General features: G+C 42.6%; 1 protein-coding gene across 2 annotated transcripts in view; it reads right to left on the bottom strand.

Moving 5' to 3' along the window:
* DOCK10 (dedicator of cytokinesis 10) overlaps positions 1-2,498 on the bottom strand; it is a 135,718-nt gene extending 133,220 nt beyond the window's left edge. For both annotated transcript variants that reach the window (XM_050978018.1, XM_050978020.1), the window contains exon 1: positions 2,331-2,498. In XM_050978018.1, the coding sequence (XP_050833975.1) occupies positions 2,331-2,429 (99 nt within the window). In that variant the 5' untranslated portion in view covers positions 2,430-2,498. The remainder of the gene's footprint in view (positions 1-2,330) is intronic.
* Between the last annotated feature and the right edge of the window lie 13,784 nt (positions 2,499-16,282).

Genomic DNA, 16,282 nt, shown 5'->3' with positions numbered 1-16,282 from the left:
AGCTACCTGGAACATTTTCAGGTAGCAACTGGAAAACTTTCCTGATGCTTCTAGGCCTTGTTTGCAGAGCCACTGGGCTCCCCATGTGGGGAACTTTTAATTTAGCCCCAGAAAAGCAGAGCCAAAAGACACTTAAGAGATCAGATTTTCATTCCTGCCTATAAATTACACTCCTCAAAGTCATCAGCCTAAACATGGTTACCAAAGCAGGTACATCTAGCATGGGCAAGCAATACACTTAGACAATGACAACTGAAAAACCAAAATACAAAGATAACAGATTTTCTTTTTGCTATTCTAAACATTGCTAGTTGCTCCACTTTCAGAGAGAATATTTCTGCATTACTCCTGTGACAAACAGCAACACATAAAAAAATGAAACCTTTTCCCCCTCTATCATATCCAATTCAATTGCATTCATTAAATTGCATTATATCTACATCATTTAATTTAGGTCAACATGTCAAAGTAACCTAGGATCATGTTTGCTTTAAGTCAGCCAGCATTCTTCTCCCACCTGAAGTGCCCCTTTCAGACTCAGTGACAGAATTACACTCCATGAAGGAAAAACTACACTGCAATTAAAAACCACTGCAATGCTGACAGCATACTAAGCTTCTGTACAATGAATATTCTACAACTGCTCAACAGCAATAACAGGAAGAAAGTCTAGCAGCAAGTTAATTGTAATTTATTAATGACTGCACTAGGAATTTAAAATGTAATACACTGTATCTTTCAACTTTTGAGGTTTCCTTTTTTTTTTCTTTTGGTCTGCAGCTAAAACCTTGTTTCACAGAGGCAGCAGAAGACTCCTCCTGCAGGGAAGTACCATCTCCCTTCTCCCACATTTTCCTGGGAATCCAGTGACAGTAGCTGCAGTTCACACTGCTGTCTGCACAGTGTGAACTCGCACACGTCACAAACATCCAGATTTCCCCATCTGATGTACCTTTATACAAGCTTAAAGAACATCTATATTATATCATTTCAAAACATTACACTGTGTTCCAAAACATGCAGTATTTGGGCTCCAGCTGAAAAGCAACTTTAGAGTACCCAAGCAGAGGCTGGATGTTGGCTCCCAGTGTAACACTGGGAAGGAGAGGCTGGGCAGCCCCCCCTACCCCCAGGGCTCTAAGGGAACTCTCTGCCTGTGTAAAATTTAAGAAAAAAATGCAACATTGACCTCTTCCTGTCTGTATCATGAAGGAAAAACTAGTACCAGAAATGACAAATAATCTACAAAAAATGTATTTAAGGAATGCAATTTAGGTTGTGATTATGCATCACTGTTATGAAGGAGAAAAAAATAATTAGAATACTGCCTTGAGCACCCAAATTAAAAAAGCCTTCCCAGCTCTGGAAGGCTCCACTGACACACATCACCACATCACCATCTAACACTAATGCAGCTCAGCTCCCTGCTACTTCTCTGTTTGTGCTCTGCCCAGAAAGGGACAACGTGAGCTGAAGTCATTTACATTAAGCAAGCATGCAAAGGACAGGCAGCCCTCAGTCTTCTTACATTTTTCAAGAGAGGGAAAAATTTGCCCATGTGAGAAATTAGGGGAAGGCAAATTATTCATCCATGTGAGGCAGGACATTTATTCCCCTGTGAGGGGGATAAACTTGGAGACAATCATTCATTTATTGCATGAACTTGGGCAGTTAAGCTCCTGGTGTTTTGTTTTCCTTATCAGCAAAAACAGGGATAAAGCTGACTTTTGCTAAAATAAGAATATTCAGTTGTTGTAAAACAGACAGTGAGTATAATTCAGAGTCAGAAAATTGTTACTGAGTTCTGTGAAACGCAGGGAATCCTAAACTGGAAACATTATACACATGACAAGCAATTCTTTGTGCAATAATCACATCTGTGTCACTACTTCATAGGCCTTTGACCTCATGCTAGAAAAGTTACAAACATGTTTTGACTTCTGGCAGTGACATATGCCCTGCAGAATTGCCTGTTAGAAACCACAACAATATTAAACCATCTCTCTGTGTATCCATCCTCCTCCAAAGCCAACACAAGGCTTAATTTTCCAGCTTCTCTTTGCTATTAATGCTCATTCTCTCCCTCTCAAGACCCCTTATTTAACCTTGAAGGCAAAAGGAAAAAAGTTAATGCAACTTCTACAAACTGAAAGCATTCTGAGTTACTCAAAATTCAAGTGAGTCCACTTTCCATGAATTTAAAAGAAAGTGTTGGTCAAGTGACAAGAGTAAAAACCCTGCATTAACCCAAGTGCCTGGGTCTCCCCACCTGCTAAATGACTGCCCAGGGGTGCACATTAATGGCTCATCTGCACAAGTTATTCACCAACCTGACGAAACTTTCTTGCAGCTCTCTTCGTTTCTTTCCTTCGTTTTATCGCCTTCTTCAGCCTCTCCTTCCCCACAAAGTCTTTTCTTTTTTCCCCCATTTTCTCCAATGCTTTTCTTCTTTCTAAACCATTTTCTTCCCTTCTCTGTCTCCACCCTCTCTGAGGCTCTGTTCCCTTATCTTCTTTTCCTCATTTCTGCATCAATTTCATCCCCAGTGCCAGATGAAGTTCCTAGAATTGCTCAGAAGCAGACTTTGTCCTTTTTGTCTGCCTGCAGAGGAGGGAAGGGAGCCTTCTAGCTGGAGAATGTGCAAGTAGTGCATTCTTGCCTGTACCCTTTGCTTGATTTGCCCTTACATCTGAGCTCCAGCAGCCAGCTGAAAGCAATCAGAGCCTTGCCTGAGCCAGACCAAGTGTTCTAGGGATACCCCAGCTGAAAAACATCTACAGAATTGCTTGTCAGACACTCCAAAACAACATAAATGGTTAATAAAGGAGACCACTTGCAAATAACATGGGTCTTGTGCTTGAGCAAGTAAGGGATGTCACACAGGCTATAAATTAAAGGTAAGTTTTTTAGTGTAGATTCGTGAACAAGGTTCACAGGTATATTACAAATATAAATGAGCTATTTAATATTTCAACATTGCACAAGGTTGTTAACATTCTAAACACGCCTGTCAAGTTGTCTGCCCTGGGCAAACCCTAACATCTCAAATGCCAAGGCCTGCCATAACAGAACTCCAGCTCCAGACCTGCAGGTGAGACTCTCTTACACTGCTGCCATGAACAGACTCTCCCAGCCACTAGACCAGGATGAGGCTTTCTCTGTATGCATGTGCCCTTAAGATTACTGCACCACTCTGGGGATTTTCTCAGGGAAATAGACAAAAGATCTAGTGGCAGCTGTGGGAAGACAGTGCCTGTGCACCTACGTACAAGCACACAGAGTCTGTTTTGGGTAAAACACCACAACAGACTCACTGCCTTTATAAATGCATTACTTGGGAACAATAGACTCACTGCCTTTATAAATGCATTACTAACAGAACACATCAGAACATCCTCAGGAGAAAGGAGTCTTTCTTCACAGTGCACTTTCTGTCTTTGGAGCAGCTCAGGTAGCACTGTACCTTCTGCACAGATGGAGTTTTCAGTGCTATTTCATTCACAACATGCAAGCCCAATCACATAATGACAAGAGGCCATACAGAATAGGCACAGCCCAAGTTCTGGTATCATTATCCAGCTACCAAGGCAGTGGGTGCTCCCTGTGAGGCTGGAAACCACACACAAAACTCTTCTTGAGAGACTAAAGCACACCACCGGAGTCACAAAGCACTTCATTACCCCCTCAAAACTAGAAATATACAACCACAACATAAACAGAGATGATATTTATTATTTGTAAAGCACATGAAATACACATGGGAAACTAAGGGGATCTGTTCTTTCAGGGAGGAATTATGGTGGTTCCAGGTAAGGTAAAAAGGAGAGGAACCCATACTGTGCAGAAGAGAGAGCCATGTAATCCAGACTTCCATGTGAGAGAGAGCCAGTACTGAGGGATTGGACACCACAACTCTGTGCTTGGCTGCAGTGGGATGGAAAAAAACCTGTGCCAAAAAAAAGACACGTGGAGCAACAGCCCAATTCCAAACTGCTATTAACTTGTTTAACGATGGCAGAGATGAGGAGCAAGACCTGCCACAGCTCTTTTATAAAAGCAATGTCACAACACTTTATGTAAAGCATGAGGACTGCAGCCAGCAGTACTTAGCCAAATTAATTGAGATCTGGAAATCATAGTATGACATAAAGTTCAGTACTAGCTGAGCACTTAGCAAGCTGATTTCTAGGAAAACTGACTGGCCCATTCCCACTTTAAAAACCTCCAGTAGAATACTGCTGCAGTGACAGACACAAGTGAAACAACAGACATATTAATTTCCCTTTCTTGTGCATGGCTATTCAGCTCTCCTGGGCAGTGGCAGCAAGTGCTCATAAGGCAACTTTCAAACAAGTGTTTCCTATTAGAAGAGACAAAGAATTTCACATCAAAGTTTCAAAATGCAATAAATTATTTACCTTCTAGATGATGCTGATCTATTTCACCAGCTAGTTTGGTGAATTGCCATTATTACTTGAAAGCTTAAGGAGGCAATGGAAACAACCTGAAGTACAGCCATACACCATTAACACCTGATAGCACCACTCCTCCCATTGCTGAAGAGTTGGGTAATTAATGTAGAACCTGCTACTTCTGCCAAAACACAGCAGTTACTACTCCCTACCAGTGAGATACACACATATATTCCACCTTCAATCTCCGTTTCCACTTTTTATCTTTCAGGGCACTGCAGAAGTTCCTCTCTTATACAACACCAAATGACAAATGTCCTTACTTTTGCCAGCTCATTTTTCCTGACTATAATGGCACCTTCTTTTTTTACAAACAAATTTGTGTGCTGAACACAAGCAACTATTAAATGAATAAATGACACAAAGGAAGACGCAATCTATATGAAAACAGTAAAGAGCTGTAAGACACAACACTTGACTTTTCTCTAAGATAGTTTAGACATTTGATCCCTATGCTCCTACTGAACTGAAGGGTTGCACCTAGAGCAGGTGCTGTCCAAACATTACCAGCAGAAGTCCAGCAGCAACTCACTACAGGACATAGACAAAAGCAGTACCAGAAGGCTTAGTTCTTTGTTCTTTACACATAATTCTTTACACATTACACATTTATGCTTCCCCTCCTTTGTAGCTGCCAGTTATTTGCAGAGTCTTGACAGCAGCTGAGCCAACTTCCAGGACACTCCAACACAAGCCAGATTTAGTGTAACTGGAATATATGGTGCTGATACATCCTGAGTAAGATGTGCTGAGAACCAACAGACCTCACTGAATACACCAAATTTTTCTTTTCAGTGGGAATTTTCTCTTCTGGTCAGTTGAAATTCAGCCAGAAATTTCAGCTTCTGTGGAACTTTTTTACAAAAGCAAGACAGCTCTACTGCAATGGCTGTGCCATCCCAGCATCCCTGAGTGCAAGGCACAGAGGCTAGAGGGAACTAGCACACCTCAGCAGACCTGCCACCCTGGCATTCTGTTTTACAGATCCAGAGGCAGCAATCACTGCCCAGGACAGAACACCAGAGTTCTACCTGGCAGCCCCAAAGCACATCTGCCAAGAGATCTGCCTGCTAGCCAAGATACAATGGTTGATTCTGCTCAATCTAGCTGATGTAGGTAGAGAAGATTTAACCCTAAAGGGAACAGCTTTGTACTCTGTCATGAGACCTCAGGCATGAGGCATTTTATAAAACTTTGCCTTTCAGAGGTAACATTAGTGGCAGCCCAAAAAAGTATGGTAAAAAGATGGTAACTCCATTAAATTCCCCAGAGCTGTATATATTCAACACAGCAAGCAACTCAGACTTCAGAACCATTGTGCCTGCTGGTGACTAAAACACATCTGGAAGTCCCTAAGTGATCCCACTGAGTGGGATAACTGAAACCAGAATTTCGTCTGGCATCTTCAGATCTTAACTTCAGTATCTTCCAAAGACCATCTTCTCAGATCTGACTGTATTTGCTTCACATATTGCATCAAAAGCCCTGATGAAATCCAGCACCAGTGTATTTCATCAGTCAACAGGAAGTCTCACAGAAGACTCACAGAAGTGGCAGATGATTTTTGTCACCCTAGAACTGAAGTCTCAATGTTTTAAAGACAGATTGAATAAAATACAATGTGAATACATGAGGAGTAATAAATGCTATATTGAGATAACAGTATAAGATTTGTTAGCAACACATTAAAAGCACCACTGTAGTCTAAGGAAACAGACCATCAATTTCAGATTTGCTTCATCAGTTTCATTCTGTTTTGTTTCTGCATTCCTGCAGCAAAGGCACAGCAGAGTAAAATACATTGCTAACAAAACTTCATTTATAATACTCCAAGATGCAATGAGACAATCCAATAGTTTAGCTGGTGCCTGAACTGAAACATAGCCTCTTAGGGGACTCAGCACAGTGTCTGGTCAGAACTCAAACCAATAATGTTGGTTCCTTGAGGATTTCCACCAAAACTCCATCAATGCAGTTCATCCTGTTTGATAATGAGCCAAATTCTGATCTCTGTGCCCAACAGGTGGGACCATGTAAATCTGTTGGTGGTGCAGTTGTAGGGATGCTTTGGAATTGACAAAGGCTGATAGCATGCACAACATCTATGGAAAGTCAGGAGAGACGTGTAACTTCTTCTAAGTTTTCAAAAAGCAGAAGTTTTGGAATACTTTATGAACACATTCAAAGCTGACTGTAAAAGCACTTCAAATCTCATGCTGTAAAGAAAACAACTCACATTTGATGTAGAGGTAGCTAGGAACTGTGAACTGGCTGCTGCCTCTAAGCCCAGCAGTCACTTTAGCACAGCTGTCCATTTGTACTGGGCAAGACCCCTCAGATGACAGAAAATGCCCATGAACTTTATGGGAACACACCTACAGAACTGCTTTCTGTTTTATGCAGAGGATGTATTACAGCTAGGCACTGCTGTAGGGTAAACTGATGACTGATGACCTTTCATTTAAAACTTTCCCTCTACTTCATGAGCTGTCTTGCCTGAAAAACTAGAAAAGGAAAATATTTATCTAAATTAAATGATTCACAGAAATTATATGCTTAATCACCTAAAGAGTCATGTAAATCTCATAACTCATAGCTTTAAGTCCAAAGCAACTTTAATATCGAAATGGCTAATAAATGACTCATAAATACCTAGAGATTTGAAAAAGCTCGTGAACCCTAGCAATTTGCCATCTATGCCTTCCAGCTAAGGACTTAGGTACAACTGTGTAAAGGAGGAGAACACTCCACTGATGGAGAGACACGGGGCCTGAAGCCTCATGCGGTGCATTTTAAAAGCGAACGCAAGTAGGAAGAACGGGGTCTGCGTTTCCGTGGCATTCGAGGCTTCTTGCGCGGGGTTTCCAGTGGAAATCACCGCGAGCGCACCCGCTCCTCGCAGCGATGGTGCCACCCGGCTGCGCGGACCGACACTCACGTGACTGTCACACACCGGCACCCGCGCCTGTCCCGCTCCGGCCGGGCGCTCCCCGCTCTCCCTGCACCCGCCACCCCAGGCGCAGCCGGAGGGACAGAAAACCGCCCAAGGCGAAGGGAGGATGCCGGGCCGCCGGCGGGGCTGTCAGCGAGGGCTGTCAGCGAGGGCTGTCAGCCGCCGGCCGCAGCGCGGGGAGGCGCGGAGCGGAGCGGCTCGGGCGGGCCAGCGCTGCCCCCGGGCTGCTCCGCTCGGGGCCGGACCGGCCGGGGCTCCCGGCGCCGCCGCCGCGCCCTCCCCGGGACCCGAGCGCGCCTCGCACCTGGGCCGGTGCCCGCAGCCCGCCGGGCGCTGCCCCGCCGCACTCACCCGCAGCTGCAGCCGCCCGCTGGCGGCCGCGGCGGGCTCCGCGTGAAGCGCCGCGTCCGCTCGCCGGCCATGGGCGCCGGCAGCCCCGCGCTCCGGCCGCCGCTCCCCGCCCGAGCCGCGGCGCCGTCAGGAAGCGGAACTGGGGGTTTCCCTCCCGCTCCCCCCGCGCGGGGGAGGTGTGCGGGGCGGGGGCCGCCCGCCGACCCTCCCCGGGGCAGCGTCGCGCCCCCGCCGCCCGCGCTGGCCATGTGCGCGCCGGGACAGCGCCGGCCCCAGAGGCGCCGCGGGCACGGCCCCGGCTGCCCGAGACGGCTGCGCACCGAGGGGGTACCGGCGCTCCGGGAGGGAGCCCGGGCCGGGCCAGCGCAGCCACACCGCTTTCCGTGCGTGTGCAGCCAAAGGATGCTCTCCCGGCAAGGCTGCGGGTGGGCTCGGCCCAGGAAGAGCTACTCTTGGTGTTAACCACTTGCTAAGGTGGGAACCGCGGTTCAGGGGATGAAACTGAAGTGGCGTCCAGGTTTCTTAAGAAATCTGCTCTCTGGTCATCACCACCATCCACTGAGCTCTTAGAAAGCATCCTCCAAGCAGCACGGAGACCCTGCACAGATCAAGGCTGGATGTCTCCCCGTCCTTCTGCCAGCTGGCATGGCATCCCTCTCTCTTCACCATGGAAAACTCAGCCGATCCACAATTAAGTTTAGCCATTTAAGCCCACAGAAGTTACACAATAGTCACAGCTCTCCCAGCCCTCAGCACAGTGATCATACCTTCTGTTAGTAGGAACACAGCTTTATGCCTTAACACTAAAGCTGCAATGTGGAGACTAAAAGATTGCTGTGAGCGCTGTATCTTAATTTCTTTGCACAGTAATACTTATATTCTCCTCTGTAATGCAGAGTTTTCTTTCTCCAGTTAAACTTGTAGGGATGGGAAAGGAGGTCACTATGAGAGATAGCATACCTGAGTGCATGGCAATCCATGTAAGAAAAGATTGAAAGAAAACCCGAGGAGCTTCAGGTGCAATCCCTGAAGGGCAACACTGCTGTACACGTGCGAGCGCAACAGCTGAAGCTGCAAAGGTGCTAAAACACAAAACCCAACAGAGTCAGTTAACATATAATTAGACTTTATATTAGAGAATTAAGTGTTGCAAGAACTCCTGGATTACATCCTCGCTGAGAAGCACTGTGTGTGTTTTGAGGTAGCTGTCTGTAAGACACGGCAGGTTGCAGTGTGGTATGAATTTGCTGCAGCCTCCTTGTGGCTCACAGTTCTCTCCTCCAAGCTTACTGAAGATACCAAAGGCAGCAATGATAACAGAGTTTAAGTATTGCTCTGCAAAGAAAATGTTTCCCTGTAAGTGAATTATCTGAAGTGTGCTCCAGAACTGGCTTAAAACAATTAAGTACTCTAGTCTAGCCATTTCTACCAGGCAACAGGTGCCACATTGTAATATCTTGTAGATGACACTTGTTTGAAGCTAAAGCTCAATAAGAAAGTACTACTGTATTGGAAAAGATTTCTTGAAAAATTTGACTGTGAGATGATAAAGGAGACTCCATTCATTTTGCAAACAATCCATATAAGGCTCATTTTAGGAATGCAGTCTGATGTTGCAAAGAAACAAAAAAGAAGAATAAGTAGCCTCAGAGATGAGGGAAGCATTCTGCCTCAACCCAATGATGTAATTTAGGATAAATTTGACTGCAATTTATTGCAGACAGCAAAGAAAACACACTGCATATGTGAGAAAGGACAAAGAAAATAGTGGTTTCTTCCATTCAGTATGTGCATGTACATTCTGAAAAATGGTTTTAAGAAAATCATCACCATAAAGCAAACCAGAAATGTCCAGCCATCCCTGTCTTTGGGCACAGTGCTGTTGCTCGTGCTCAGATGTGGTCAGCTCTGTGGTCAGGCCTGTGCTCCACAAAACTTCTCCCTTCACAACAGCACATGGGCAAGCTGGGGTTGAGTGAATATGCAGATACTTGTCAGTGAGCATTTGGCTGCTGAAATCTATTAGCGGACATCAAGAAATAAAAGAGCCAGCTGTTTCTACACCACAAACATTTTCAAACCTGCAGGGAAGCAAGAAATATCCACAAATACTCAAATAATGAGCAAAAAAGGCAGTAGGATTAAATAGAACACATTTTTTATTATCATCCTCCTAAGTAAAAATTCAGGGATAGTCTAGGAAAGGACCTCTGTCAAAAACAATCTGAGCCTCTCAAATTGTCACAAACAGTCCAAAGCACAAGTGGCCAGGATTTTGTATGCATGTGGCTGTTACCAAAATCTCTTATGCAAGAGTATCTCTGGGTGTGTTTCACAGTTCTTCTGTATTTCTGAAGTTCTTTGGTTTTCAGATTTCAGTCAGTTGTTACACAAGGCCACTGCACTCCCTAAGAGGCTTTCAATTTGATTTTGGGTACCCCATAGTGTGGTTCTTCTAAAAAGGTGTATATTCTATAAGCTGTTAATTCTCCACCTTTAAAAAGCTGTCACCTTGATAAACCTGTATTCAGCATTAGTAAAATAGCAGCAACAGCAATGTAACTTTGGATATCCAATTGATCTAGGACTAGAGATTTTTATTTACACAAACAAGTCATTCCTAAAACATGAGTTTGAAGCCTATTCCTACAACTACTTAAGGCTGCCCCTGAGAGATGGATGATATAGCATCACTGATGGAGAGCAATTTCAGCACAGCATAAAATGACTGGCAGTAACTGTTTGGACTGGGTTTCACACTCAAAGGTGGCTTTGGATCTGGAACATTTCTTTTTCAAATTTCAGGAATGTTTGGAATAATTTTGTTTCAATACCACTGGTAATCAGAAGCAAACCTCTTCAATTTACAGTTGCATTAAATAGCAAGGCCATGTGAGTCTTGTCTCTGTTTAGCAAGACCATGGAAACTATTTTCCTTCACAACTGTGTGTGAGCTTTGATAGACAAAAGTTCCACTTTCTCACAAATGCATCAAAGAATTGACTCCCTTTCCCCCAGTGACCATTTCTCCCAGACTTACAGCAAAACAAAAGATAGTGACCCTCTGTTTAGGTTTGCTTCTTTAGCATGTTTGGTAATCTAACATTTCTAGAACTGCCTTTTGAAGAATATTACAAAAATCTGTCATTTTATATATCTGTATTGGCACAACTTAGCCAGTATGCATCAGTTTTCTAACACAGACATCCAGCTTTGTTATCTGGGGATTCTAGTTCATGCCAACAGGTCACTGAGGAGTGTGTACATTTAAACATTTTACCTAAGTTTTCTTTGTCCCTGAAATGGTCATTAATTTGATTTGTGAAAAAGGCATTTCTTATACCATTAAGCTAGTGCAAGCAAACATTCAAGACAAACATTTTTTTCATTGAGATAACACCTTTTTCCTACCCGTGCCTCTTCTGCCCCAACCACAAATGCATTTCTGTCTTGTTATCAGCACACACTAACTGCAAAGTGAAACTAACTGCTGTGGGTTTTTATCATCTGAGCTGCAAAAAATCCCAAAACGTGCTGTACAGTGTAGCTTCATTTTCTCATGGGCTTTGAGCTTTTTACTGTGTCCAATGTAAAGAATCTTCCTGTCCATGAGACCTTCCTTAGCTTCTAGTACAGTTTTAAGTTGTCACTAAATGCTGATGCAGATGTTTGTTGCATGGAATTTGGGAATCCCCACCACCACTCATAGCACAAGAAGGTTGACTCCTTGAACATGATTCTAAATGCAAGTGCTTTTTACATTGGTCCAGTAACTTAGAAATTTTTAGTCTTCACTATTCACTTTCCAGGTAATTGCTCCTGCATCTGATTTGTTACAAATGACAGCATTGCACAATCTTTAACAGTTCTGCCACCAGCAGAACATCACATCCATCCTGCTCACAGGCACTACCCTTCCCAGGATGACCATGGCTGCTCTGGAGCACAGCTCAGCCTGCCCAGGCACAGCACTGAGGAGAGCTTTCTCCCTCCACAGCTGATACCTGCGCTGCATCTGCATTGCTTCACAGTGGGTGAACTCAACAAATTCAAGGTGATAGATCTGTTTGGAGTTCAATGTGTCATAACACGAGATAGCAACAGAAGGAAATGAAAACCTGCAAACACCTCCTTCAATGCTCAAATTAAAAACTGCAAAAGTAATACTCTTGCACATGCCTTTAATATCTACACATATAGGCCCACTCTGCTGCAAAGGTTACACTCTGTAAAAACAGGCTCATAGCATAAAGGATATTAAGAGAAATGAGTCTCCAGCTCTTCATTTACCCTTTCTCTAAGGCCAGGTTGGTGTAGCTGCCAGAGTTGAACCATCATTGGCAGCAGTAGGGGTATTTTAGCAAGGCAAGTAAGAGGGTCACTGGGTGGCTTTAAATATTTCAAGCTTCATACTAAGACCTACTCTGTGAATGCACATAAATTTAACTATTTCTGCTAGATTTGTAAGGATAACTGACAGATCACAGTGGAACTGTTTTTATTAATCAATTAACACATGTATGCCTTTAATGAATCAGGATCACGTTAGTAGTTAAGTTAAATCTCAAACACTGGGCAAACGGTGCCCTTATCCTTTTCATAAGTTCTTCTTACTGAAAATGCACTGCTTGTAGAAGACAGGCTATGTCATTATTTTGCAAGTTCAGCAAGGTCAGAATGTCCTTCCTTAATTACAGAATATCAAGTCTGGCCTCACGTTTCGTTACAATGCCAGGGCAGAATTCTAGTCCTTTTAGAGAGTTAAATGCAGGAAATTAAGATGAATAGAACACTGCAGGGTTAAAAAAACCCTCCATATTTAAATGCCTCAAAAGTACCCAAGTACACAATTTAAATAAAAACAAAGATATACACATATTTAATGTTATCTCTGACCAGGGCATGCAATCACATACGCAGCCAGAAAATCCAGTATGTCTTGTGGATCTGAATTCATTCATGCTTTGAACTCTAGAGATAAGCTCCTCTCCCATCCCAACACCCTTAAATTTAATACTACAAGAAGCATTTATTAATCCAAACCAGTTTCTTTAGGGTAATGTGTCTTTGCATGATGAATAGGCATAAAATTTACTGCCAGTTTTTATGTGGCATGGTTTTAAACCTGAGAGGGCACTACCTAATGGTTAAGGCAATAATCTGGACACTTGTGTTGATTCCTATTCTGCAGGATTTATCTTCTCTATCTGACTTTTCTCCAGAGGATGGAAAAACTATATCCTCACCATGGGTGTAGTATAATGGGGTACAAATGTTTAGTTCACAAGGTCCAAATGAGTAACAAGGTTATCTGTGTCTATATGTAAATATTTGTAAGAATAGTCTCATTCAGAGCTGGAATTTCACAAAAAATTTCCATCTAAATATTGTATTCCGTTTTCTGGTCAGCTGTATAAGTCCCATTAATCATTCTCCCAATAAACAGTTTCAATACTTTCCCCTTTACTATGGTAAAAGTGCAAGAGTAATGCTGTTTATACAGCATTCAAACACTGCATTCAGACCAGCATTATAACTACCTAGCTGGAACACACAAAAAGAGTTCTTTTCACATCAGCTGTGCTAAGGCAAACCCTTGAATTTGTGACAGCTGTATTAGCCTCTTAGGAGAAGATTCACTCATGGATTTAAGCACCTTTATGGAGCAGAAGCATTACTCAGTGATTCATGAGACACTCATCCTGTAAGTGCTCAGGCACTCACAGGACTACAGACATCGTGAAATACAGAGTGCTTTTTTTAAGTGTGCAGAAAATAACAAGTTTGGTGTTTAAACCTTTCTCTCTCCAAAGCTGTTATGAATTCTCAAGCATGGCAGCACTGAGCACTGCAACCCTTCTAAGACTCATTCTTCACATCCCCTCTCTGTTGAGTCATCAGGCTCATTTTGGAAATTCTCATAAAATTCTAACATGGAAGCTGCAAGGAAAATCATGTCAAATCAATTTCAAGTTAATCTTAATCACTGGATGATTGATACATTCTCAATTTCAAAATAAGACTCCATTATCAATTACATTAAACATACATTGCTGAGAGGCTCCATTTGGTATGATGGATGCAACGTCATGCATGATTTAATTTTGACACCAAAGCTCTTGTAAATAGACTGAGGTCCATGTCACAAAAAACAGATCTCTGTCATATTTTGCATTGGTGAAAGTGCACATAATCACACAAATTAAACTACAGCTCCTTTTCCCTTTTAAACAGCAGCCTTTTCCCTTTTACAGTAGAAATTCTCTGTTCCATGTAGCACTTGACAAGTGTGCATCATTAGAACCACCTCTTTAGTTTAAAAAATTGGCAGAATATTTAAATATAAAATAGCAGAAGCTTAAGATAATTGTGATCACAGTCTTAATTTAGGAATATTCAGAGCAGCTTGAAACTTCTAGTAAGTGCTCCACCTGCACATTTTTCACTGTACTTATAGATGATGCTAAAGGCAAGATTAATTGTCTTCATGCTTTTAATTCTCACTTTCATGTCCCATACCTCCAAAGCACATACTCTTCTTTCACAATAAGCATATTTTACCATTTGTGGAAGTCAACCAGGTCAAGATCCTGACCTTTCCATTTTTAAATGCTGTTTTTCCATGATACTCTATACAAAGTGTACTTGGCATTGAGGATTGCATTCCAGGATCCTCTTTTTTCTTTTCTAAATACATAGTCTGCTTGATTTTTCTACTGCTTGAAATGATTAATAGGATAGGTCTTGTGAACTCTAAATTTAAATTTTAAAATGTATTTGGTCCTCTCCCTCATAGGTAAAACTCCCAATGGAAAAGAACTGGCATGAGAATTGAATACAACCATAATTTAAAGGGTGAAATCATCTTGGGTGAAATCTGGATTCTTTGTCATATTTTCCTTTTTTAAAAGCAGATGTTGCACAAATGTTTTTTCCTTCATGAAAATGCAGAGCACATAGACAATAAGATCTATGGTATAAAACAATAAACAGCAAAACCAGCCAGCCTGACTTTACTCTGCCAAAACTCTTGGGCACTGCATATTCACAAACAGTCAACTCTTTGGAAAAGGAAGACATAACCATTACCAAGAAAAAAGCAGGCAGCAGAAATAAGGCAGAAAGCCCATTATATATTTCAGTCATTTTTATAAAGATGAACACGGGTTTCAATAGAGTAAAGGTCCAGTTTAAAGCAGGAGGAAGTAAAGGCTGAACCTACTACTACCCCTTTCTTTAGGTGGTTTGTTGGGATGCAGCAACACACCTATAGCAATGTACTGCTGCCACGGTGGGAAGCAGCTGCTGGAGACTGGAAATTCTGCAAGACCAGATGGGAGTGAAAAGGATAAATGTACTGGACATGATTCAGTACTTTCCTTTGGGAGGAAAGAACTTTTTTTTTTCTTTCTTGCTCCACTTGAGGAAAAAAAAAAAAGAAAAAAAAAAAGACTAGATGCTAGAGTTCATAGTCAGAGCACTCAAATTGTGGAAGAGGTTGTTCAGGAAATGTATCCACCAGCTTGCACATCCCTAAATGCAGCCAGGAACATCAGTGAGTGGCCTCTGCCCTTATCCTTGACTTCCTCCCACCACCCTGCCTGCACAGGGGGAGGAATTGTCCTCAAATGTCACAGGAAAAGCAGAGGCCTTTCCTCTGCTCCCTCTCAGACTCTTCTGCTATTGCTGTGCTGGAAAAGTGAGTAGGAGCCACAGCAGCAGCTCTGTGCAATCTTGTCCCTACCACAAACACTCACACGCTAGCTACTAAAGCCTGCTCCTTGAAGTGGAAACGTGGTCACATCATGTGGCTTTGAGGGAAGCTTTCTTCTCTATTTCCACTCTTGCCTCTCACACAAAGTGGCTGAAATCATTTTTAGTTTCACTTCGTGAAGAAACGCTCACAGTGAGACCTAATCTTCTCACTCTCTTTGCCACCAAAATGCAGAAAGATTTAAGATGTCTCCCACAACCCCTCTGAAATCTTGTCTGGACACTGCAAGAACACTATTGCCAGAGCTGATTTAGTTGTGGAAAACACTCAGATTGATTTAATCTGGCTCTTTATAAACCGTCCAGAGACTTGAATTTTCCAAGTTAGAAGACTCTTGGGCCCACTCCCGCTTCTGAGTCAGAAGGGTTGAACAAAGTGCTGCACCATAAACATGTGTCAGAAAAAAAATGTAAACAGGCATTCTGAAATTTACTCTGTAGAGGTCTAATTTTGCTAAAATTTGCTGCTTTCTTCTTCACTTTCAAGGGAACTCGTGGAATAAGAAAAAGAAGATAGTCAAGTTATCTTCCTCTGTCCTATTCAGTGATGAACAGGTAAAATACTAAAAACCCTCAACAGCTCACACAGATGCATTGGCAGGAGAAAGAAGGGAAAATGTTATCCCTGAAGTATAAACTCTTTGCTTAGCAGCTGATTGTAACCAATTTATGTGAGTGAAAATCCAGAGCTTAATCTAGTTTCTGTGTCTATAAGAGCTGCTGCTGGGTCCAA

Source organism: Serinus canaria, chromosome 9 (assembly GCF_022539315.1).
Source record: "Serinus canaria isolate serCan28SL12 chromosome 9, serCan2020, whole genome shotgun sequence".
NCBI lineage: Eukaryota > Metazoa > Chordata > Aves > Passeriformes > Fringillidae > Serinus > Serinus canaria.
This window is presented reverse-complemented; position numbering and strand designations above follow the sequence as displayed.